Consider the following 24,485-nt stretch of genomic DNA (forward strand, 5'->3'; position numbering starts at 1 on the left):
GTGTGTGTGCTAGCAGCACTACCTGTTAAGAAAACCAGTGTTAAAATATGTTACTGTTCTGCAAGAACTACTACATACAAAAATACAACTCTGGATAACTTGCTTTTTTTTCCTTTGCTGGTAAAAATTGAACTTGAATAAAAGAGGACAAACTGAAAAATAAAGCAAAAAAAATAAAAATAAAAACTGTACAGAAAATAATTGTGCATTATTTCATTATAAAACCACTGTAAAATTGGTAGTCACTCTCAATCCAAAGTAAATGAAGTTCAACAAGCACCCACAGAACCCGCCCGACATTTTCAATAGAAAAAATACTCTTGCCGTACGACATTCCACTGACCCTCGCTACTCTACGTCTATTCCATTTTTTTCATGACATTTCTATGGGCTGACGATGCACGTATCAAAGGTTGTCCATCGTTGCAGCTTGTTCTTAGCACTACATACTGTACAGTACCAATGCCTATCATTTATACATTCCTTACATTGTCAAACTATTCTTACACAAATTCTATAATCATCTACAAAGTTGGTGCAATTGGTGTAAGAATATTATATGCCCCAGCATCTTAAAAAAAAACAAAAAAACCAAGTAACAAACTTGACAGGAAAAAAAAAAGCATATAAGACTTGTCAATAAAATTAAAATTAAATACAGAATATTGGCGACAATACTATGCCAAATGTTTTCATGATGAGTAGTGCTGGTGGGACTTTCTCCACCTATTGCAAGCCTGTGCATTACTGTATCATTCAAATAGTAAATAATAATTGTATTTCATAAGGATAAAAAAGCCCATGACGGCAAAGACTAAAAAGCAAGTCATAAAACACCGAGTGAGTGGCAGGAACTTTTTCTATAAGGTTCTTTCATCATTGTCTCAGCACCGATATCAGCCCAATCATAATGATGACGACGAGTCCCTCGAAGAGTGCAGAGGCCATTAGAATCCCGCTACTGGTCTGCAGTTACTCAGGACATCCTCAAGGTGGCAGTGATATAATACATATATGACAGGAATGATAAGTCACGACATGGCAGCGAGTGGTTGGCTTGTGATGCCTTGTAATGGTTCAAAAATGGGCAGGCGTGTGCCGGAGTGCGCCAATGTCAGTGGTGGTGCACACGCCAGATCCAACGCCATTCCACACGGGCTCCCGTACGGTCTGGTACCCCCCCCCCCCCCACACACACCTCAGTCGAGAGAGGGCTCTTGCAAGGCTGAACACTGGTCAGAAAGAGGCCTCTGCGTTGTGGCCTACACGGTTCGGTCCATCCACTGCCACCAGTCAGTCTGAGATGCAAGTGTCTTTGCATTGCTTCAACACAGTCCATCATCAACATTTTAAACCTAAAAGCAGCAATTACAATCCATCAGTTCATGGAAGGAGGATAGCTTTGTGCATCAGTTCAAGGGGGCGAGAGCGTTGGCGTCGTCGTTCCCGACGCGTCAAGACTCTCTTCTTCTGAGGACTTTCCCAGAGCGCCGTACATTGACTATAAAAGGTATTTGCCCCCTGTGGGTCTATTTCATGTTTCTGAGTTTATGCGCAACACGGAATCACAGTCGATTAAGCTTTTGTTTTAACGCTGAATTTCAGAAAAACATCTCTTTCTCGTCAAAGAGAAAACAAATCTCTGAGGTTGGATAGTAGATAGAATCTCATGTGTGTCATTAAAATTTGTTTTGTTTTTTTGTTAAATGCATCTGCTGCAGCTATGGACATAAACTACACTATGAATAGATAGACATTATGAAAAATGAGGAGTCATTGGAAGGAGATCAGTAAAATGTGGAGGCAGTGAGTATGGAGCAGAGTGAGCTCAGTCTTTAAGCAAAAAAAGGAAAGGGTGCAATCACAATCTAATCAAGAATTTCATGCAGAACTTAAAGCTGCTGCTCAGTCACACTCTCCATATAACTTAACAGAGCTTATGCACGTTTGCAAACAAGAAAAGTAGCTTTCTTGAAATGTGCAACACTGATACAGATACTACACAGATGCAAGGCGGTGACTGATGCCTAAGGTCTGATAAATATTCTGAATTTTGCACCCTTTCAATCAGTTAGTTTGTGTTTTGTATTTGAACTTAAAATTTTCATCCGTTTCTACAGGTTTTGTTTTCACTTTGACATTTAATATTCATCCGCCAAACAGAGTCTGGAAAATGTTAATCAACGCACTTTGATTTCACGCTGTGAAAGCAAACATGAAGCAGACGGCAGAGAAGCGAGCTGAACGCTTTTCATAGACGCTGTGTTGGATGACTGAGGGTGAGGGACGACTGTCAAGCGCTCCTCTCCTCCATAGTGGGCTTGTTGCTGGGGATGGGCTGGGCCGCGTACACACTTCTACTGTGGCTGTCCACGCTTTGAAAGTAGGCGTGGCTCAGCGCCGCAAAGGCCGATATCCTCCTGGAGGGGTTGAAGGCGAGGAATTGCTGCGGAAGACAGAATGAGAGAAGGTTGATTAAAATGACAAGAATGATCAGTTCATGTTAAACCTAATGAGCAAACCCAAATATGGTTTGTTATCAAGTTTAAAGCAATAAAAAAATAAAAATAAGGTATCCACCATTAAGAGGGCCCGTCCTTGCTCTTCCATGTCCGGAATCAAGTCTTCTATTGGCTTAGGGGGCCGAGGGGTGAAGGCACTCTGTGGAAGGGCCACTTCCTGGGGCCAGTCCTCTACTGAAGGTACCCCGACAACACTGTGGGATGATAAAGATCATCAGTGCGGCTCCAGTTCAGATCTCAAATATAATATAAATGCTTAAATAACTGGCAGCTTGTATGCATTTTGGTTGGTGAGTTTTGGAACGATGCAAAATGGTCATCATGACTGACTTTTCGGAGAGTTCAATAAGTTTTTGCTATCTTTAATCGAGTCTAAAGAAACGTACAGGACCTCAGGAGTGGTCAGAGAATACAGGGTCGATGTTACTTACTCAAAAATCTTTCCCAGCTGATCAACATCTGAGTTTCCTCGAAACAGCGGCCTGGAAAATGGAAAATAAAAACAGTTGAGTCTGAGTACTGCTGCTGAAACATTTCCACAAGTCTATGTCTATATACAGAATATTGCACTGCTATAAACTTAATGAATAAGTTTAAAACGCACATTGGCAGTGTGCAGCATTAGTTCTGATGTGAGCGTTGATGCCCACAGTGCACTGTGGATGACCAGACTTAAGATATAAGCTTTTGGCTCAAGGCGGAGAGGAATGTGTGACTCCGATGTGAACGTTTGAAGTGGCCGCACAGTCGCCGCTCGCAGATTGTGAGGCGGCGCTGGTCGTAGAGGGGAAGGAGGGAGGGATGAAAGGAGGGTGGAGAGCGACAGCGGGGCTGCTGGTGGTTCCTGCGGCTTTGGGCCGTCTTTTGCATGCCCGTGGGCGGCTGTGCCTGCCCTGGCACCCGCACAAATTCCAGTAGTCATCATCAGCACAGGGCTGCCGGGCCACCGCACAAGGCAGAAAAAGCCTATTTATCCCTTATGTGTGTCTGCTTTTGCTCTCTGTGTGAATATGTGCAGGAAAGTGGGAGGGAGAGGCGTGTGAAAGAACAGTTGGATTATTTGAACAGAAAAAGAGGGATGGGAACTAGACCTTCCAGCTGATGTTCCTCTAAAAGGAAATGAGGTGTTGTTGTTAAAGAGACAACTTTCTTTGAGCAACACAACTCTTTACCAAAATGAGATGAGAATTTCTTTCAAAATAAGAGTATGAAATGGTCTAAAGGGAACCAACTAGCTGTATGCCTTTTTTACAATTGTTCTGTTTGTTTGAGATAATCAGTCGCCAGCAGATGTCAATGTTATGCAGGACACTGACACCTGTAGGTGTGCTTGTATGCATTTGTGTGTATGGATTCTGTATCCAGGCCTCAATACAGCCCAAGTGCAACCCCACTTAACTTCAGTCAGCAGCGGCTGGCTCGCCACCATGTGTTCCCTGTGTTGCAGGAAGCTTCACATAGCTGAACACCCACACTTTCCTACAGACTCAGACACTGGGATATTAGTCACTCAGGGGTATTTTGTGCTTTTTTTCCCCAGCAACTCTCGATCACTTGCTTCAGATCAGGGGTGGAAATGAGTTTTGATTATTGAGGTCTCAAGCTAATGGAAGTCTCTGTGGGTTTTTGTTGTTGTTGCACCACTTCTTAAAACATCTGGACATTTGGAGCAGCTGTGGCTGAGGGTGTAGAGCAGTTGTCCTCTAACCAGAAGGTTGGCTGCTCGAATCCCAGCCCATGCCAATGTGTCCTTGGGCAAGATGCTGAAGCCCCCAAAAAATGCCCCCTAATGCCCCCTAATGGATGCTAATTGTAAGTTGCTTTGGATAAAAGCGTCAGCTAAATGACATGTAGTATAATGTAATGTAATCTGACATTTAAAAACAGGACCGCACCACATACGCAGGTCTTTTGGGGTAAAGCGCTGCACTGAGGTTCGAAAGCCATTCAAGATCAGACCAAAGCAGTTTTGACTGTTGCAAAGTATGTATGAAGTAGAAGAGAAAAAAAATTCACCTACAGCAAAGTCATCATGCCAAAACAAGTAGGGCTGATAATTCCGAGAGGTCCATTTTTAAACCTGGAGCTGTTTGTCGGTTTGTTGGAGGGGGTATGACTGGATTCACATACTGCCGACCACTGGCATGCACACACAATCTACAGTGGAGTGCAAACGCAACAGTCGCACACACTCGAGCAAGCACACACATGCACGCACAAAAGGGGCATCTGCACGTGCATTTGCGTGCACATACAAATGCGCATACACCCACAGACGGATGGCAGTTAAAGGAGGACTGAGAATGGGTTGGGATAGGCAGCTGAGTAACGCTTCCTTTAGTGCCAACACGGCTCTGTCCCACATTCCACTGAGACAACCTCTGGAATGTGTGCATGAGTGCATGTGCACGTGCATGTTTGCACGTGAGAGTGTCAATCTGTCCGGGTGGGAAATGGAGAGAAAGAGAAATAGAGATTGAAATTGCCTTCTTCGTGTGTTAAAGCTCGAGTCAGTGTGAAGTGTGTGTGGACATGTAAGTTTGTGTTTGAATGTACTGTACAAATGAGTGCGTGTGTGTCTTTGTGTGAAGCATGCACAGACACCCACATGCACGTGAGTGTGCGCCGTTGGGGATTTATCAATCGAGCACCAAACTGTGAGAAAGTCAACACGGATGTGGGGCCTTTCGCGGACCATTAACGCAAGACGTTCAACCTTTTCGATTGGAGGAATGTCAACAAGCAGGCGCTCTCATTCACTGGAATCATGACTCACCCTGACACTATCCCAGTCATGCAGATGCAGACTTGCATGATATTTGCTCAAATTCCTTTCACAACAAGTTTCCAACTCCTCTCTTCAGTACATAGTCATTAAAAGAGTTTTTTTTTTTTTTTGTACAATGGCAGGTTTGACTGTGAAAGTGGAGAAGAAGAGGCTTGAGGGGAAAAAGTTTTTGAAGTTTCATGAGTCATAAGAAAAATGTTTTGAAGTTAGATTTGCACTTTTCTGACTTGCAACATTAGATGACAGGGTGAAAAGGGGCCGTCACTGCTTCAATGGAGCTGCGACATGTGACAGAAAATATGCAGCATCTTCAGGCTGCTTGTTTAGTCCGGCCGTCAAAAACCAAGACATCTAGTTGATTGACAAGAATATAAAAACAAAGCAGTGATTCTCCTTTACAAGAAGAATCACGCAAATCATCAAAATCTGTTGTGCACCTGAGGTATTCACTCATTCCCACAAAAAGGACATTCAATTTTGTTGCCGGACCATTTGCCGTTGGCAGTTACAGTCGGGGCTGTTGTACTTGAGCTGTCAACGATTCTAATCTCCACTTCAACAAAACTGCAAATCAATAAAAAACGTGTTTTCTCGTCTGCTCTTGTTCCGCACTCTCCCCTCAATCGCCTCTTTCTTGCGCTTTCTTTCACTGCTGCTCCCAGGTGCCCTTTAATCTCTAACAGGTGGCCTTTTAAAAAGCCATCTTAATCACCTGCAGAGAGCGAGAGAGAGAGAGAGAAAGAGACCGAGAGAGAGACCGAGAGAGAGAGTATGTTCTGTTTATCACCATCAAAGGGCTCTGCCTTGATTCCACCTTAAGGCAAAGTTGGAAACACACACACACACACAAGCTTTTTACAGCTCATTGTGTCAGGGTAAGAGAAGAAGTACCCTAACCCAGACAACACAAACACAGGTTTGCCAAGCTATCCTTATTAGGACTTCCCATTGACTTCCATTTATTGTGGACAGCCAAACCAAAACCTTATCCCTAACCTTAAGCATGACCAATTCAGGCACTAACTCTAACCATAATTCGCATCTAACCACTAAACTTAATCAGGTTAAGTCTTGCCACATTAGAGCTGGGCTTTAGTCCCCATGAGGTCTACTGGTCCTGACAGGGTCAGTGTTTATAGTGGGAATGGCTACACAAACACACACACACGCCTGCAGCACACACACACACCTCTCACTGCTATCAGACAAGATAGGATTGCCAGCAGTTCGCTTTGTGTCTGCTTTTTACAGGAACACTATATTCTCTTCCACACGTTAAATACACGTTGCTGTTGTTTCATGACAGTCCCTAGTTGGCAAGAAGGAAGGATGTTCACTTCAAGTGCCAAACATGATGTATGGGGTCTGAATGGGATTAAACATGTCTGAATATACACCCAGTCACCTCTCTACTGTATTAAGTGCAAATGTGACTGTGAATACAATGATTAGCAGCCTACACTCCAACTTTACCTTTACGCTACTGGAAAAACAGGCGACACAAAACGGTGAATTGTGCCACCAGCATCCATTTGGAATCATCTTTACAGCAGGCTGCCAAATGAAGCTTTAATGACCTTACACACATTTGCACCAACTCTGTTTGAGAAGGACAGAGTGGGGAAGGATGCACCAACATTAGTTTCCACTGGAACAGGTTCAACTCCTCAAAGAGGTGAATGTGAAACACTGAGTGCGAGTTTTCTGGCCAATAATAAAAAAATAATGGGGAATTGAGAACAGCTTCAATTCCCCATGATGCCATGTTTCTATAGGAGATTCCCTCATTTGAAGGTTTGCTAGTATCCAACAAGCTGGACCAAAATCTCTGATTGAGACTGACGGCAATGTACAATTGAGTTTAAAGGCCATATTGAAGAAAAAAAAGGAAAGTCAAAGGAAAGACAGTCATAATATTACAAGAACAATGTTTAATCAACTGTGATGAATTAATTCGTAAATTTAATTTAAAAAATAATACATATTACAAGAGTAAAGTTTAGAAAAAAGTCAATGACCAAGTATAAAGTTGTAATTTAAAAAGAATAAAGTAATAATATTACAAGAATAAAGTCGTAATTAATTAAGATTAAAGTCTGAATAATACGAGAGTAAAGTCACAATTTTTACGAGAATCAAGTTGGAATATTACAAGAATAAAGTCGGAATAATACAAGAGTGAAGTTGTAATTTAAGGAGAAAAAAAGTCATAATATTACAAGAATAAAAATGTAACTTATTGAGAGAATTATTTAAGAAATTTAATTTCAGAAATCAGCAGCAAGGAGAACATGCTTGTTGTGGTTCACCTCCTTCTGGATCCAAGATCTCATTGTTACTTGAGAAGGCATCTGCTGTCTTTGTATTGCACCTCTCATGTAGTTTTCACTCGTCTGCATTCTGCACGGCAACACAAAATCGCTTCACCCTGTGTCACCCTTTGCCTCTTTACATTCCCACTGAGCCCAACGTGCCATACATGTGTGGTTCTGCAAGACTGGGTGTGAGGACGGTTGGGGAAGGAAGCATAAACTACAGGCAGGGCTGCTCTTTCTGGCACTTAGCCCTACCTCAGAGAAACCGTTCTTATCTAATCCACAGCACACCAGTACAAGCTGGCTGGGTCCCAGCTCTTTGGAATAAAAGACACATTTCTAAAACACACAATGAGTAATATAACGTTAGATTGATGCCACAATGACAACATTTGTCCGTATGCCCTGGAGAAGTCCTTTTTTTCTTGCATAAGCAGGCAGTTGAAGGTTTTTTTTGGTACGTTATTAGCCTGGCTCTCCAGTGTGTGAAGTTCGTTAGACCACAAACTGACAAATACCTAGACCAAGAAGCAGAATCATGACTCGCAATGCTGCGACCACAGCAGGCAGCCTGCCATTACTGGAGTGGTTCGATAAGGCAACTGAAATGTGATTCCTCAATGCTCACAAGGGCATCTGACAGGTGTCATTTAAGGAAGCGGCGACAAGTTTAAGAAACACCCAAATAACTGATCCTGTAATGACGACAGTTGGGTTTTTAAATGGGAAAATAAAAAGTTAATGGTGAGGAACAGAAGCAGAAGAAGGGGTCTCTTCTCGGTGGAATTCTTATGGTCCGAAATACACCAGGTGAATAAAATTAATTGACCCCAAAGATCTGGGACATTTTCCCTAAATTATTTGAATCTGTTTTCACTTCAACGATCAAATCACTTCATGGGAAAGTGAAGATGGCAGATGACTGTTATAAGCTCTATAGTCAGACTTAGACCCCCACACCTTGTATTAACATCCGCCTTGAGTGGTCGGATCACAAGACAGCAGCTCTGAGTACATGTGTGAACGCAACCAAATGCAATGCGATCCCCTTCATGGCCTGTCTGGGACACAACGTGGCAAACATAGACTGTATGTAAAGATGGACGACATGACAGCTCATCGAAAGTGAAGCCAGAGTGTCTCGATCTCCCACCTGGTGGCTGATTGCAGTAGAGGTCATAGGTCCTGCCTGCTCCATGTTAGTTGATGGGGCATGAACTAAACTGAAAGATGGTTTCTGTCATTTTAGGGTAGTTCATATCTACCCTTATCTTATCTAGCCCTTATCTTATGTTCATTTTTCTGGTAAGTTTGGTTTTAATTAGTTATTGGATGCTATAAAAACAGGGGGAAACATCGGCGCCACCTCGCTACTGCAGCTCCATTCTCCGATCAATACTGCGCAGACTCCTAATGCGAAAGATGGCCACATTCGTATACGGGGTATTTTAGCTTCATTTCTTGATAGTGGGGGAAGTGGAATCATGTCGTCCATCTTTATATACAGTCTCTGGTGGGAATATTCTTTCAGCTGTGTGAATGCTAGTGCAGCCCGACTCAGACGGGTCCAAAACGGCATCATTTGGTCATTGCAAACATGCGTTCTTTTGCATATAGAGCAAGGAAGTTGGATCCTATCACAACAGACCTGCTTAGCGCCATCTACATGTGATTGGATCACTCAGGACAGATTTTAAAACCGGGTCTGAAAAGGCACCCTGGTCTCACTGATGTGAGAAGGTATATATCATAGTGTATGGACATGCCTTTGATGGATTAAGAGCCAGCTTGTATGTGGCAAAGACACTGTGCCAAGTTTATGTATGTTTCATTTCCCCAAAACTCAGTCATCAGCAGCTGAGGTGTAAATGTCATGTGTAATTGTGAAAGCAGAAGACAGACAGGAGACAGCAGCGGGCGACTGAGGGGATAATTCAAAAATAATGGCATGTGAATAGTGAGTAGTGGTAGTTTGGTTGCCGACCTCTAAATCTCTAAGTTTTTCTGATTTATTTCCCCAGATCTAATGGGTCTGGTGTCGGGCTCACTGAGGGACGCTTTCCCCAGTGGAAAAAAAAGACATCAGAGCTTTCTCCTGAAAGATCCCCCTCTTCTGTTTCCATGTTTTCCTCCTTCATCTTCTCGGGCTTTCCAAGAAATCAGTTCTAAATTCACTGATAAGACTACACGGGTATCCAAGTGTGTCCCTGGGATTTTTCAGATTAACATTTCAGTCAAAACGTCTCCAGTTTGCTCCGTGTGTTTCCTGCAGCTCTCACCTTCTCCTGAACATCTCAGCAAAGATGCAGCCGACGCTCCACAGGTCCACTGGTGTAGCGTAACTGGACTGGAGCAGCACTTCTGGGGCTCTGTACCACAGTGTCACCACCTACACACACACAGCAGAAACCAATTGAGACACAATTGTTAGAGTTTACATGCAAAGACAGACACACACACATCTCTTATAGTTTCTTCCTGTGTAATTTGAAGTCACTGTCTAGGGAGGGGTCTCTCTCTCTCACACACACGCACGCACACATGCGCACACGGACACACGGGGTAATGCTTCTCTGTTCCCATCTTAGGCTTACGCAAGATATGATGTCATATCTGGCAGGACACGATTCCCTGCTCCTGTTTTGGTGTAACCACGTCACACAGTCTTTCCACATTAATCCACCAGGGACACGCAATACTGTACCTGCACATACAGAATTATATATCGGTTTATTAAGTGCGCTACCTATTACAATAATGAACAATACATTGAGTTTATTGGTCTACATGAAGAGATAATGGGTCGACTTTGGCATCAATAATCCCATCCTTCCTCTTACGCCTACCAAAATAGAAAAAAAAAGACTTCCTGTTTTGCATCAAGCGACCGTACACCCACCTGAGGTATAACGGTGGCCATTTTGTGCCAATTAGCCCTGAGCATGGTTTTCAAATTTGTCCCTGTAACTCTATTGGGAGCTCTGAGTGTGTGTGTGTGTGTGTGTGTGTGTGTGTGTGTGTGTGTGTCTTTGTGTGTGTGTGTGTGTGTAGCCATGGCCTGCAGGAAAGCAGCAGCATTGTTAACAGCTACAGTAGGGAAAGCCTCCAGACAAAACTCACTGACCCCTAGTATGAGAGTGGACCGGTTCCAGGTGCTTTCCTTAACTCCAGATTTTTCCAGCAGCTTTTGGCTGCAGTCCCCCCTCCAGGCTCTGCAGAGCACTTATCGGGATCTCAGAGTCGGAGGTGAGTGTTTGTAAGCAAAGCGTGTGCCGTGTCACCTAGATATCTTTTATTAGATGCTCGGACTCTCTGCCGGGATATGAGGACACGGTGCCCTCATTAGACGTTATCCACAGGCTCGTAGGGGTAATGTGAGGTCAGTATCTTGAACAGGATGTTCATGGCCAAATATGAACTATTAAAGAGGGAAGCAGGTCCTCGCTTATGTGCTCAAGTGCCTCATGAGAAGTCAGATGGAGTCAGCGCTTGCATAACTTTATGGTTCACAGGCTTTTGGACATGATTCTTTCACTGGGGGAGGTAGATGACTTCAGTTTTACATGTGTTGATCAGTGGTTTTAATTCTGTCCAAAGAATGTTTGTGTGTGTGTGTGTGTGTGTGTGATTTTTCTCCCTGGTCTTCAATAAGTTTACTTGTTGGTCCTTCCTATGGAAGAAAGCATATCTAGCTGTGCGGCTCTATGTTTGGCAATACATGCATAGAGTCAGGTCCTCCACTTCTTTCAACACTGAGACAACAACTATTACATTTATTGCCAAAGAAAGAACATTCTTACAGACATTTGTCTTTTTATAGACATAAAACCCTTTGGTTAGTTCTTGTGTATCAGTGGTAGCACCATAGACTGTGTATAAAGATGGACGACCCATCTGCACTTCCTCCCAATATCTAGAAACGAAGCCTAATATCTGGCGTAGTAGCTACGAGGATTGAGCCGCTGTCTCGAAGTACCAACAATCGTGAGTCAGTCTCAAGTGTCAATCATGATGTTTCACCCCAAAGTCTTATGGCATCAAATAGCAAAATACTATTAATATTTAGTCCGACGCTAAAATAATAAACTTTAGGTGTTTGCTTTACATCATTCACCATTGATGATGGCGGGAGATTTGGTCACAATTTAATTTGAATGCCAAATAGTAACTTGATTGAAAACATGCATGTCTCAATCTGCAAACTGTGTGATGAAGTTAAGAGCATCTGGTGTTAATACTTCCATCAGCAGTGTGAGGCTGCCCGCAGCAAAATCTAATGTTTGAGATCAAAGTAAGTGCTCTGCAGATATTAAGCGTCTTGTAAAATGTCTGGTGCAATCTGGAGTAATGTGCGCCTGCATCATTATCTGCAGATACTGAGCAGACACATCATTTCTAGCACATTTTCCAGCGTAATCGGTAACACCGGTGTTGTTAAAAGTTTCATACCCGGTGGGAAGTGTTCCACGCCGCAGCATCCCATATCGTCATGAGCATGATTTCATTCCGATGTTAACATTAAGTTGAAGGCACCACTGTGTCTAAGTGCAGCGCTTGAAAGCTACTAGAATGGCTGGAGACTGTTCAGCTGCTTTCAGACAGGCACTGAACCTCTAGACATTTTCCTGAACTTTGCTGAATGTAAATGTCCGAGTCGGTTGCTCTGGACATTCAACTTTTACTGCCACCCCCCGGAAAGGTCTGGGATATGTCAGAGTGAGCAAATGTGAGAATACAGAGGGAAAATGTCGAGTGGGCGCATTGACGACATCTCGAACACATGACAGACACGAAACTGAAAAACAAAACAAAACAAAAAGAATACAGGATGAAAAAGGAAGAACACACCGAAGATGTCAACAAGCCGACGAGATTCAAGAGCTCTTGGTGATATGGGCTGATGCCTGCGTCGATGTGCTGTTAACAAAAACGTGTGATTTTTGCAGCAGGATTTTTTATCTTCAATTGTGCATTTCCTCAGACAAGATATTTGGTAGTTAAACTGTCTGCCCTGATCATTTGAAAATTACAAAGATTATATTATTTCACAGTAATGTCAACAAAACTTTAAACCATAAGGATTTAATAAGCCACGAGTGACAAAGAAAACATTTATTCTTGCAGAATACTCCCGACGGTCTTTGGAAGCAGCTTAAGTACCAACAATGAGTTAAGTTACCAGGCTCTGGGGCATTATTTTATTACCCACCTGCCCCAGAATTCAATGCAACAGGGGCTCCATTCATAATTACAGAGTAAGGGGGGAGTCATTGAGTTAAACCTACAATCTGACCAAACATTACCCCGAGCTGGAATTCTTCAGCCAGGCGCTCAACACACGCTGATAAGAAGAATAAAAAGTTCAGTCATATTACTTTTTTCTTCTAAACTGAATGACGCTATTAATAGAGCCCGGGGCTGCGTTTTGCAGATGTGTGACACTTTCTCATCTCCTGCTTCCTGCTTTAGTGGAAATAGGGAGGAAGTTGAGGCTCGTTGGCCACGATGTGTCGGCCGAGACACGTGACCAGAAGTGAGACACACGCTCTCAGAATGAACAGAGCGACTGTTTGGATCACTGAAGGCTTTTTAGAACAGTGAAACCTCAAAGAAAAAACATGAATGGGAGATGAGTGGCTGGCCCTGTTGTCAGGCAACAAAATGTCACAGTTTTTTTTTAACATAGGAAAACTGAAGACTGCATAGTTTTGATTTTCTAAGATTTTATTTATACTTCTTTGATTTTATCTGTACGTTTTCTGCATGTGCTTAACTTAATATCTATTTTGAGAAACCAGCATTTCAATGTTACCAGAAAAGACACACAAACGTCGTTTGAAAATGAGGATGGATGCATAAAGGACTAAATGACCCAATCGACACCTTCCTGTGAGTCTTGCAGCTAAATGCATGTGACTTCAGTTAAGTGCACAGATGCTGAAGCTCTGCACAGTCTGAGGTCAGGGCTCTTACGAACACATGAGCCTTCTAGGAAGAACCACAGATGTAGAACTCGGGGTATATCTGCAACACAGAGTTATTCGAAAACCACAAGTGCAGATTATGGCATATATATATATATATATATATATATATCACACATCACAAGTTCGGATGTACTCACATACACGCTGGAGGACAGACACGTTTATTGCAATCTGAAATGACACCCTGACTATATATATATACACATACATACATATATTTGACGTGGTACTTCTGATAAGGTCGGTCTTTCATGCTATCATGCTTTAAAAAGAAAAATGCATGAGTTCAAATGTCCAGTTATCAAGTGCATTTGTTGATCTGTGTTTTCAGTTGCACATTAAAATATATTGATCGTGTAAATGATGGAGTGGGGCTCATCGATCATTTTTACAAGATTCTTTTATGAATACGATATTTCCGGCTCTAGCTACATAGACAACACTTATAGTAATAATAAGTTTGATTTAGAAAAATTGATAGAATAAAAGTAATAGGAATAATTAGGGCAGCTGGTCATAATGAAACTAGTGGTCATAAGCCTTTGTGAGCATCACTTCTCACTTCCACAAAGTACTAACCATTAACTATCTATAAACAATAACCAGTTAACTGCTTTCCTTTACTTAACGCTCCCTAATATTCGAAAAATTATGAACTGTCGAGCCCCTCAAACCTCAGATTCAAAAGTTTCAGTGTGCTCATTTTCGTTTCCAAACAGTCTCACCCTTTTCTCCCCACCTCTCTCCTGCAATCTCCTGTTCACTCTCTACAAAATCATCCTTCCCCGTCTGTTCCTCTAAGCCGCTGCAAGCAGTTGGAGAGCCTCTTATGTCCACGAATGCACTTTGATCATACACTCACATCTGTTATACCAAATATCTGAGAAGAATATTACCCTGGCAAAGAGAACACGCTTCGAGCTACGGCCTAACCACGCGTCCACTTACAGGGAGATGATAACAACACGTAGACGGATATAAAAAGAAAAAAGGACATGCTCCAATTGCAAAGTTGCTTTTTCTCTGTCCTTTTCCTTCCTCTTCTTCTGACTACGTTTGCATTCCTTCTCCCTCACCCCTCCGATTCTCTGTTCTGCTTCACATATCCCTTCATTACCCTCTCCCTCCTCCGTCCATGCAGGCTGCATGAACAGACACACATGCGAGTGTGCTGGACGGTCAGAGAGAGAGACAGTGAGTCAGCCTTAAAAGTGCACGACACAGCGTTTTGCTCTCAGGTCATGCAGCCGCTTTGCATTTTCTCCCCGTCTCCCTCTCTTCCACTCCTTGTGGCTATACAGTAAAAGCTGGAGGTGGTCAGATAACGCCGGGGGAGGAATAAAAAATGGGAGAGTTGGAGTTGAGGGAGAAGGAGAGTGTGAGAGGCTGACTCTAGATTAAAGGACAACATTCTGGAAATTCCTTTCTGCTGAGAGCATCCTCCCCCTCCTCCCCCGCACTCCCCCACGGCTGCGCTCTCCTCCGCTTCGTGGAAGGAAATGGCCTCTCCTGCCCCAGAGGACCTCCAGACCTCCTGGGCTAGACCTCCAAGCCTGTCTGACATGCAGCATCCGGACCTGTGCCACCACCACCGACGCCTGGTGCACGCACTGCGGGGGAGTGTACGACAATGGGAGTGCATGCATGTGAGCGCGGGGGCGTTTGGTTTGTGTTATGTGCGAACAGTCGCACGTGAGAGAGCACCTGCTTTTTGCCTGGGTGAAAGTGCATGGTCGCCAAATGCTTTTGTTAGTGTCTGCGAATGTATGCAAGCTATCTGGAGCATGCGTTTGATATTTAAAAGGGTCATGTTAGTTCAATTACAATTTGGGACATATTTCTGAGGATTTAGTTCTTATCAGTGATTAGAAAGTAGTTTCCCTTAATTATTGAGGTCTGGAGCACACGGCAGCATCTAGAGGGTTCGGGTTCACCTCCAAACTAAGTGATTTAGAAAGTATGATTAAAGGAATTGAACTCTAATTCACAATTAATCATTCACCAATTCATAAATATGGTATGTTGACATATGTTTTCACATCATTTTTAAGTGCAATGTCCATTTTATGCAATAACTGAAAGTCCACTCTTTTATTTCTGAGTATTTATAAATCTCACACTTATTGGTATGAGTCTATTGTCAGATTTTGTAGGAATTTGCACAGTTATTCAGAAGTAGAACTAAATCTAATTTTTGTTTGAACAATGACAGTAGAGGCTTTTCTAATCTACTCTGATCCTTTTTTTGGTAAATGGGCTTTTTTGTTTTCTCAAAAACTCAAAATTAAAAAGATTGATACTATTCTCATGTCTTTTTATTAAGTTATTATGCTTAACATCCAGAAGGAGAGAAGCATCCAGCCGCCTTGCTGTCCAAAGGTAACTAAATCTGTCTATGTAAAGCTCACTAATTGTATGTTGTCTTTGTTTAAACCAGTAAAACCAGACGTTTTCAAGCTTTGGACCGAGATAAGTAAGGTGTTGTCCCCTGTGTCTTAAAGCAGAGCCAAGGTAATCACTCGCTGGCTCCAGTTTCATGTTTAGTTTACAGACACACAAAATTAACATCTTTCTGAAATGTATAAAACAATTCCTTTGAACTGCTTTAAACTCATTTAAAACCTATCTGCTTGTCTGACCACTTGTACCCCCCCCCGCTCATCACACGTGTGAGCATGCTCATTTGTTCTTCTTTTATTTGGCCGTCTTGAAGCTGATGCTGCACCTTTTCCGGCGCGACATTATGATATGCATTTCACTTCTGGGTGTTGGCACGTAAATAGCCATTAAACCTTTGTGTACTTATTTGTCTTTACATCTTTGGCATCATGCAGAATGCAACACTGGAAAGAGAGTGAGGTTTCTCATGTGTTGGTTTCTGGTGCGTCTGTGAAGTCCCACATGACTCACCAGGGGAACAATAACAGAAAGCCAAACTCGTCTACTGGCAATGGGAAAGAAGTCTATCGCCTTTTTAGTAGATTTACCCACGTTTAAAAAATGTGGGTAAATGCTAATTTTGGTGAAAATGAGAGCATAACCCATGTTGAAATAAATCTGAATTATTCTTAAAATCATTGGCAGATTGTAAGGAACACGCATTCCTTCATCACCAGTGCCGTGACACAAAGGTTTTCCTGTCACTCTCCCTTCTCAGTGACCCGACGCCACGAGGACGACTGAGGCCAGGGCTCGGGGCTGCAACACCGGAGGCTCTGGGGCTGATGGAGCTTGGCCAGGGGCCCATGTTTACATTCTCTCTCACTGAGGAAGGCCAGGATGAAAGAGCACCACTGCACACACACACACACACACACACACACACACACACACATCCTCTCTCTACACACACACACACGTACTTTAGATGCACTGGAGGCCACATTATTGTTGTAATCGAATCAATGAGAGTATGATTAGAATTTTCAACTTTACGCAGTTACTGAATAAAAAGGAACAAAGTTGCAGAGTGGTTCATTCTCTCAGGTAAATAGGTTGACTGTTCCCTGCTCCGAGTCTTAGGCTAGAATTTGATTACATTCCTGAAAGCAATCCGCCGCTAATTAAAGTCGTCCTAAGTGAATCTCAGGAGAAAGGCTACGGACGGTATAGGCAGGCCACATATGGGAGAAGCAGCGGATGTTATAATAATAATAATATGAGCAAAACTATGCACACAGAGTACAGTGGAGCTAAGGCTGTGATGTTGTGTCTCCTGAGAGGCCCCATTCGACGCTCCAGCAGTCAGCCATGTTGTAAACACCATTATTTCACTCCTCCCCGCACTTTCCCCTCTTTCTCCCTCTTTTTCCGCAAAAAGGACAATTTACAGGCGCAACAATGCCGCTGCACCGGGCCAAGAAAGGACATAAGTTGAGAAAAGAGGGACAGAGAAGATTTAAGAGAGAGAGAGAGAGAGAGAGAGAGAGAGAGAGAGAGAGAGAGAGAGAGAGAGCGAAATGAGGGGGAAAGGTAGACTGAGAGAGAGAGGGAGAGGGGGGGGGGGGGGGGGGGGACGGAGCTACAGAGCCAGAAAGAAAAGTGCAAGAGCAGCACACAAACTGTATACAGTAAAACAAAAAAAAGGGGGCACCACAACTGTTGCCAAAGTATGCACAGCGTACAGGAATGCAGCATGGGGCCCTCGGCAAGCGAAACAAAGACAGCACAGTCAGTGGCTCTCTCTCCCCAGTGCTACCACATCCGCACATCATTAGCTGGAAAATTCCTGATATATGCTGTAATTTTTTCTCTTTTTTTTTTCTTCCTCCTCTTCCTCTTGCCGTTGCTGGTACAGACAAGGCCTTAATATCCAGATGCAGTGTGTGTATGTGTGTGTGAGAGAGAGAGAGAGAGAGAGAGAGAGAGAGAGAGAGAGAGAGAGAGAGAGAGAGAGAGAGAGAGAGAGAGAGAGAGAGAGAGAGAGAGAGAGAGAGGGAATGCACATGCACACACTGATCAGTATACCCTTTTCTACTGCCAAGAGACGATCAACAATTAATACAGTGTATTGTAGCGTGTGCATGTGCATGTGCATGTGCATGTGCGTGTGCGTGCGTGTTGGGAGACACAGGTCCAGCTCTGTGCATGTGAGCATTCGCATTTACATTTATAACAATGTATGTGATTGAATGTGCTTATGTACAGTGTATCCCTGTTAGTGTGTGTGTGTGTGTGTTTGCTCATGTCAATTTGGGGCCAGCCCCTTTGCTCCAGCCGGCTGCAGTCAAAGCATAGAGGATGACTTTTCCCTTTTTTTCCCATGCGGAGCCATTTGAGGAGATATCTAAACATTCCCAGAGAGCGCTGCACGTGCTCCCCTGCGTGCAGTGCAAGGGTTTCCCCCCTCTCCCTCGCCCTACTGCTGCCTTTCTTTCTTTCCTCCTTCCTTTTGCTTCTTTCGGCCGGTAGAGTAGAAACACATTGTCTGGCAGAAGAGCAGATTCACAGACACGACTGTCCAGTTCATCCATAGTCATCAGGAAGAAGCTTTTTTTTCAGATGACAAAAACCTTCATTAACAAGCATGCAGTTTGCCCTTATCTGCAATATTGCCACTTAATTGTAAGATTTTCAAAATACGCCAAAAGTGAGAAAGCACAAATATTTATTTTCCCAGAACACTGGTCTTAGTATTTAAACATGAGCCCCCCAAAAATGGGAAACACCTCCACAGTGAGAGCACCGATCCAGACTGAATCAAGTCCGGCTGCTCTTGAAAGCTTTGTATTGTTGCTCTGCTGCTGGAGCGCGGGGCAGGAAATCTGGTTTCAATTTGTTTAATGTCGTCTGAGATATGGGTGTCTTATTTTGGTGAACGTGGTGGGAGGGCTTTAAGTAATGGGGATGTGGGGGGGGTAGAATTAGGAAAATACCGTTGATCAGGTGATAATTTAACTCCTCTGTATGTCACCAACTTACTGGAAACTATGACAGTGAGTGTAGAGGTTATATCAGGAAATACTAGTCAAAAAGATAATAATGGTGATAATAATAGTCTTTGGTTCGGTTGGTCATACATGTATATAAGAAAACAAGATTTCCCTCCATGACTAACTAACTTAGCTCAGATGCAAAACATCAACTATTTATTCAATGAATTTATGAATAGTTCAAATAGATCTCGTCATCTCCTGCTAATTATGGCAACCTCTCCGTTTATTTTGGTTCCAAACTAGAAAAACACAACAGGTCACTAACATAAGTCTGGTGGCATTCCCCTTGGGTTTTCTAAATCCAATTTGACGGGCAAATCCATGCACATGACATGCATGAGTGTAGGAACTAATGGGCTTCATGGGACCGTCCAGTCATCCTCGAATTATAATGGTTGCCAATGTGTGGAGGGTGGAGATGGAAAGGACCACCGGGGTCAGGTTACTGGATATTATCCGTGTGTGTTTTGAAACGGACACCTGACCTAAACTTTACTCCTCCGTGTGAGAGTCAATGTGAGACTGTAGCAGGAATATGTCCAGAAAATCCCAACTTGAAAGACGATGAGATTTGAGAGTCTTTGGCGATAAGGGGAGACGCTGGTGTCCACGTACTGCAAACAATAACGTGATTTCCACAGCAGAACCTATACGTCACGTCCTGCCTCCTGAATGCTCCAGAAATAATCCTGATGTGAAAGCGTCTGACATTTTCCAGAGTTCAAATCTGAAAACGTCTGTAGATAAACCTTCACTGAGGAGCTTGAAGAAGGTTCAGCCCCTTTGAAACCATCACTCTTATTTTCATATTGTTCAGAATAATATCTTTGCAGTGCACTAATATGACATGGTGCAATGCCAGAAGCCGCGGGCTTATGAACTTGAGTTCTCGGGACGACATCTTAGTTAAGTCTCACAAACGTACGAGCACGTAATCAATCTTCAGTTAGGATCTACTTTTAAATTGTATTGTTTTCATCCCTCGACTTTGATTAAGCTGAGTCCAATTTATATGATGGAAGATTTAATTCTAACGTTAAATTGAAAATAAATCAGGGTCTTTGTGATCAAACCCAATTCTGCAGCAGTATTTAAATAATAAGTCATGTTTTAACTGTACACAAAAGAATTTCTTTGATGCCGCAAACTCCTGGGTTGCATTTTGAACAAACATTTGCTGTAGTATTTATTCATAATTCAAACAACATCAAAAGAAAACGTTTTTTTCCCTCAAGTGCTTTTGCAGGAATGGGGCCTTGGTGGGACGGCCCGAGAAAAGATCCTTCTCCACTCTTATTCTGGTATGTCACGTTAACCCATGAGCTTCTCCCATCTGCCCGTCACTCACGCCGGCACAATGAAGCTGTCGGCCAGACTGGGGTCATTAAAAAACCATCAACAAAGCAACAAACCCTGAGGGACTTGGCAGGGGCCGCCTAATCTGGACCCCTGTACCAACCCAATGGGTGGTCTCTCCCTCTCTCTCTCTCTCGCCCTGGGAGGGTGAAATATGTAAAGCATGGTAGGTGAGCGATTTCGATAGAGCCATCAGTGAAACACAACCAATGCGCAGACTCCACACGTTTCTTTATATATATATATATATATATATATACACATATATATATATACATACATATACATATATATATATACATACATATACATATATATACACACACCCAGACCACATTTTTTGTCAGTGACATATGAACACACCAGCTCGTTGCTATGTGAGAAAGCTAATTCATCACAAAAAGAGAAGTTCGACAGTCATCAGCAGAAATGGACGAGAGTGCAACTTTACGCAAGAAGAAAAATAAACGAGATGAGGAGCTGGGGACACTTTCTGACAACTTCATGCAAATGCTCGCTCCGACTGTCTCGTCATTCTAGAAGTGCTAAATGATTCACTTTGAAAGCGAGAGAGAAGAGTCGCTTAAGCAACAGCATTTCTCCAAAAGCCCATCTGTCTGCCAGTAACGGTGGCATTAGGTGACTAAATAAGTAACTGCTGGGCTGTTGGGCAAAGGGGAAGATCCTCTTAAAAAGTGTGTGTGTGTGTGTATGTGCTCTGAATACAGTGTAGATTATCTGCTTTTATTAGCAAGAGGAAACAATGAATGGATGAATGGAGACCGTGTGTGTGTGTGTGTGTGTGTGTGTGTGTGTGTGTGTGTGTGTGTGTTGGAGAGATAGGGGGATTCCAGACACAGGAACATTCATCCGGAACCAAAGATCCTGTGCTCACGTTGCATGCATGCATGAAAACACACACACACACACACACACACACACACACACACACACACACACACACACACACACACACACACACACACACACACACACACACACACACACACACACACACACACACACACACACACACACACACACACACACACACCCTCCATCTATTTTTTGTGGCCCAATCTGTATGACCAAGGAAGGAAATAAGTGTGTGAGTTTGTGTGCAAGATTTACATGTTGGGTGATTTTGTGTGCGAGTTTGTAGGACTTGATATCAGTCACTCATATCTAAAAGGTGAAATCCCGGGTAAGCATTCTTCTCTCGACGAAGTGTCCCCGTCGAGTCATAAACGAAGTAGAAACCACACTTGTGCTGAATATTGTGTAACTCTACAAACTGTTGGGTTAGGTACGACTTCCTCTGAGACGGAGCTGTGTATTATCCCCAATCCGAGTGATGAATGACTCACATTAACAGGGCAGATACAAATCTTAATCATAAAAAATTACCCTTGATAATAATACTGAGAAACTGGGATCTGGACTAAAATCACACGTTATTCAAACGGAGAAAAACCCCTTGAAATAAATGTTTAAAACTCGCCCACTTCCAACTGACAATCAATCAATCGTAAGATTTTTATCAGTACTTCCTTATAACGCCTGTCTTAAAAGTGAAAGCACCTGCTGTAATATTCCCTTCAGACAGTTAACCCATTTTGACATTATCAGTGATCAAATTCAATTAGAAACTGTCATTTATTAGTCACTCTACACTAATGTCTGAATAAAATGTATGTTTCTTGTGATGTGAGGTTTGACTTGGCTTCCTGAGATCTACTATTAGACATTTTCTGTTCATTTCGAGTGTGAAACAATGTTATAACCATAATATGTGAATAATAAACTAATATTTTTATTAGTGTGCCAAGATAAACAAGCTTGATCAGTAAATTCTTGCTTTGATTGTACAATATGTGACTTCAGCCACTAGGGTGAAAACAACGCCATCAAAACAATAACAAAATACCTTAATTTGAGTCTTGAGGCAGTGTGGGATTATGGGAGTTGTCGTCTTCGCCACCGTTGCAAATAAAAATATACATGATGCAACTCGGGTGCAAATAATGTTCCTAGATGAGCTAACCCATTTTAGTTTTGTTCAAAATACGCAGCAAACGACAATGAGTCAACGTGATCCAGTATGAGGAACCAATACTAAAGTGGAAGGAAAAAAACAGCCAACTGGCCAACTGGATTTTCACTGCTGCTGAATTTCATGTTGTCCCCAGCACCTAAATCTGTGTTTTTAATTGAGACTTTCATTTAACCAGAATGTCAAGTCTTAAAATTCTTTATGTTGTGTTTTTTTGTGTATTTGCCATCTTGAATGTCATATGTCAAGTATTAAAATTCCTTATTATGTGACTCACAAAGTATAGATGACTGCTGCGGTTAATATGAAATGGCCTCATCTGCTCGTCAGTTGTTGCTACAGCCGCGTGTCGGGTCTGATACAGGAGAAGCTTTCTTTCGTGGGAAAGATGCTGCACAGGTTGATGTTCTCCTGAGTTTCCTGAATAACCTGCATGGGCACCAGCTCCAATCCTGACATGAAATCCTCTCCACTTTCTCTGATGCCTCATCTGAAGATTGAGTGAGTAACATTAACTATATTAGACACTGTGTATCGCATTTGTGGTCATGTTTCGGAAACACTTAATTGTATATGTTGAAATCCTCGCAGGACTGTAACACAGCCAATCATAGCAGAGACAAGTTAGCGAGCGAGTCACCGAAAAATGTCAGCTTCGAGCAGCTGTCAGGCAACACGTGTTCATATGGGTGTAGCTTTGACGGAAGGGGTGAAAAATTCTTTGCAACTGATTGCAAATTTCCAGGATTACCGACCCTAGCTGTAATGGAACATTAAGAGGAAGCCCAACATCAAAGGATGATAATAAAATTACGACTTGTTTGGTCAGGCTGATCAGTGAAGGAGCTCAAAGCGTCTCTCTGTGCAAGTGTGAAACAGAGCAGGAAAACCTCTCTCTGCAAATAAAGGCTTATAAAAAAGGTATGGAGCTACTACCTTCATCGTGAAAGTCTCATTTCTCCTTATTTCAAGCTCCTCCAAAGACTCCTTTCAGTCCCTCTCTATACTATCTGGTCATCAGAGCCCAGAGTTCAATAGTTGGACATCAAAGTACCGACGCCGGGGTGGGAGGGGGATCTGTCTCTCCTCGTCTGTTCCGTCCCTGTCTGCAACAACCACTGAGGGATTCCTGAGACGGGCCGCGGGGGCCCTCAGCTCTCACTTTACACAGAGAAACCCTATCGTTCGGCCCGGCGCCGCACAGCTACCCGCTGATGCCCTGTAAGTGCCCGCTATATCACATTAGACGCTTTTTATCTAACTCTCTGGAGATGGGAGGGTGGTTCAGGGCGGTGTGTTTCTGTGTTTGTGTGTGTTTGTGTCTGTACAGGACTAAACGTATAGACTGATTTTAACTAGACTTGGTGGGAATAATATTTGGGATGGTATCTCCAGACGATTGAGCTGATTAAAAAGGTCAACATCAATAAAGAAATATGGTCCGGAAAAAAACACATTTTCCAAGACATCTCTGCAAATTGCAGAGCTAGACAGATGATCTAAAGCCTATATAGTGATAAGTGACATCACCACAGACAAGTAAGAAAATTATGTCATATATAGCGGGAAAAAAATATTTCGACCCAGTTTAAACATCCTGCGACCCACTTTTACGCCTCTGTACATCTGCTGTGATACCGTGGGCTGACAGAGTTTGGTGCAAGGAAAATAAGTCTTGCTGTGTTTTAGATATATGAACAAGATATAACTCACCACAGAGGTGAGCGCCATCTGGAAGCTGTAGATGCGCGCCAGGCCGAAGTCGGCCAGTTTGATCTGTCCTCCGCTGGTGACCAGGATGTTCTGGGGCTTCAGGTCGCGGTGGACAACGCGGTGAGAGTGCAGGAAGTCCAACCCCTGGAGCAGCTGGTACATCATATCCTGTGAGACGACAAAATGTAGTGAGGATGTTTTAAGTTAGTATTTTGTGGAAAAAAGTTTGAGCAGATTTTTATTTATGGCTCTGAATCCAGTAAATCTGACCTGTTGAATTGAATTTACTTAAAACGTTCGGCCTTTATTGTCAGAG

At 42.9% G+C, this 24,485-nt stretch overlaps 1 protein-coding gene across 2 annotated transcripts in view; it reads right to left on the reverse strand.

Annotated features, from left to right (window-relative positions):
* Positions 1-2,052: 2,052 nt before the first annotated feature.
* cdk6 (cyclin-dependent kinase 6) overlaps positions 2,053-24,485 on the reverse strand; it is a 34,893-nt gene continuing 12,460 nt past the window's right edge. For both annotated transcript variants that reach the window (XM_034599939.1, XM_034599940.1), the window contains exons 4-8: positions 24,170-24,337; positions 9,905-10,014; positions 2,954-3,004; positions 2,581-2,716; positions 2,053-2,446 (exon numbers count right to left, since the gene is read on the reverse strand). In XM_034599939.1, the coding sequence (XP_034455830.1) occupies positions 2,294-2,446; positions 2,581-2,716; positions 2,954-3,004; positions 9,905-10,014; positions 24,170-24,337 (618 nt within the window). In that variant the 3' untranslated portion in view covers positions 2,053-2,293. The remainder of the gene's footprint in view (positions 2,447-2,580; positions 2,717-2,953; positions 3,005-9,904; positions 10,015-24,169; positions 24,338-24,485) is intronic.

This window comes from Hippoglossus hippoglossus, chromosome 11, assembly GCF_009819705.1.
Source record: "Hippoglossus hippoglossus isolate fHipHip1 chromosome 11, fHipHip1.pri, whole genome shotgun sequence".
NCBI classification, from domain to species: Eukaryota; Metazoa; Chordata; class Actinopteri; order Pleuronectiformes; family Pleuronectidae; genus Hippoglossus; species Hippoglossus hippoglossus.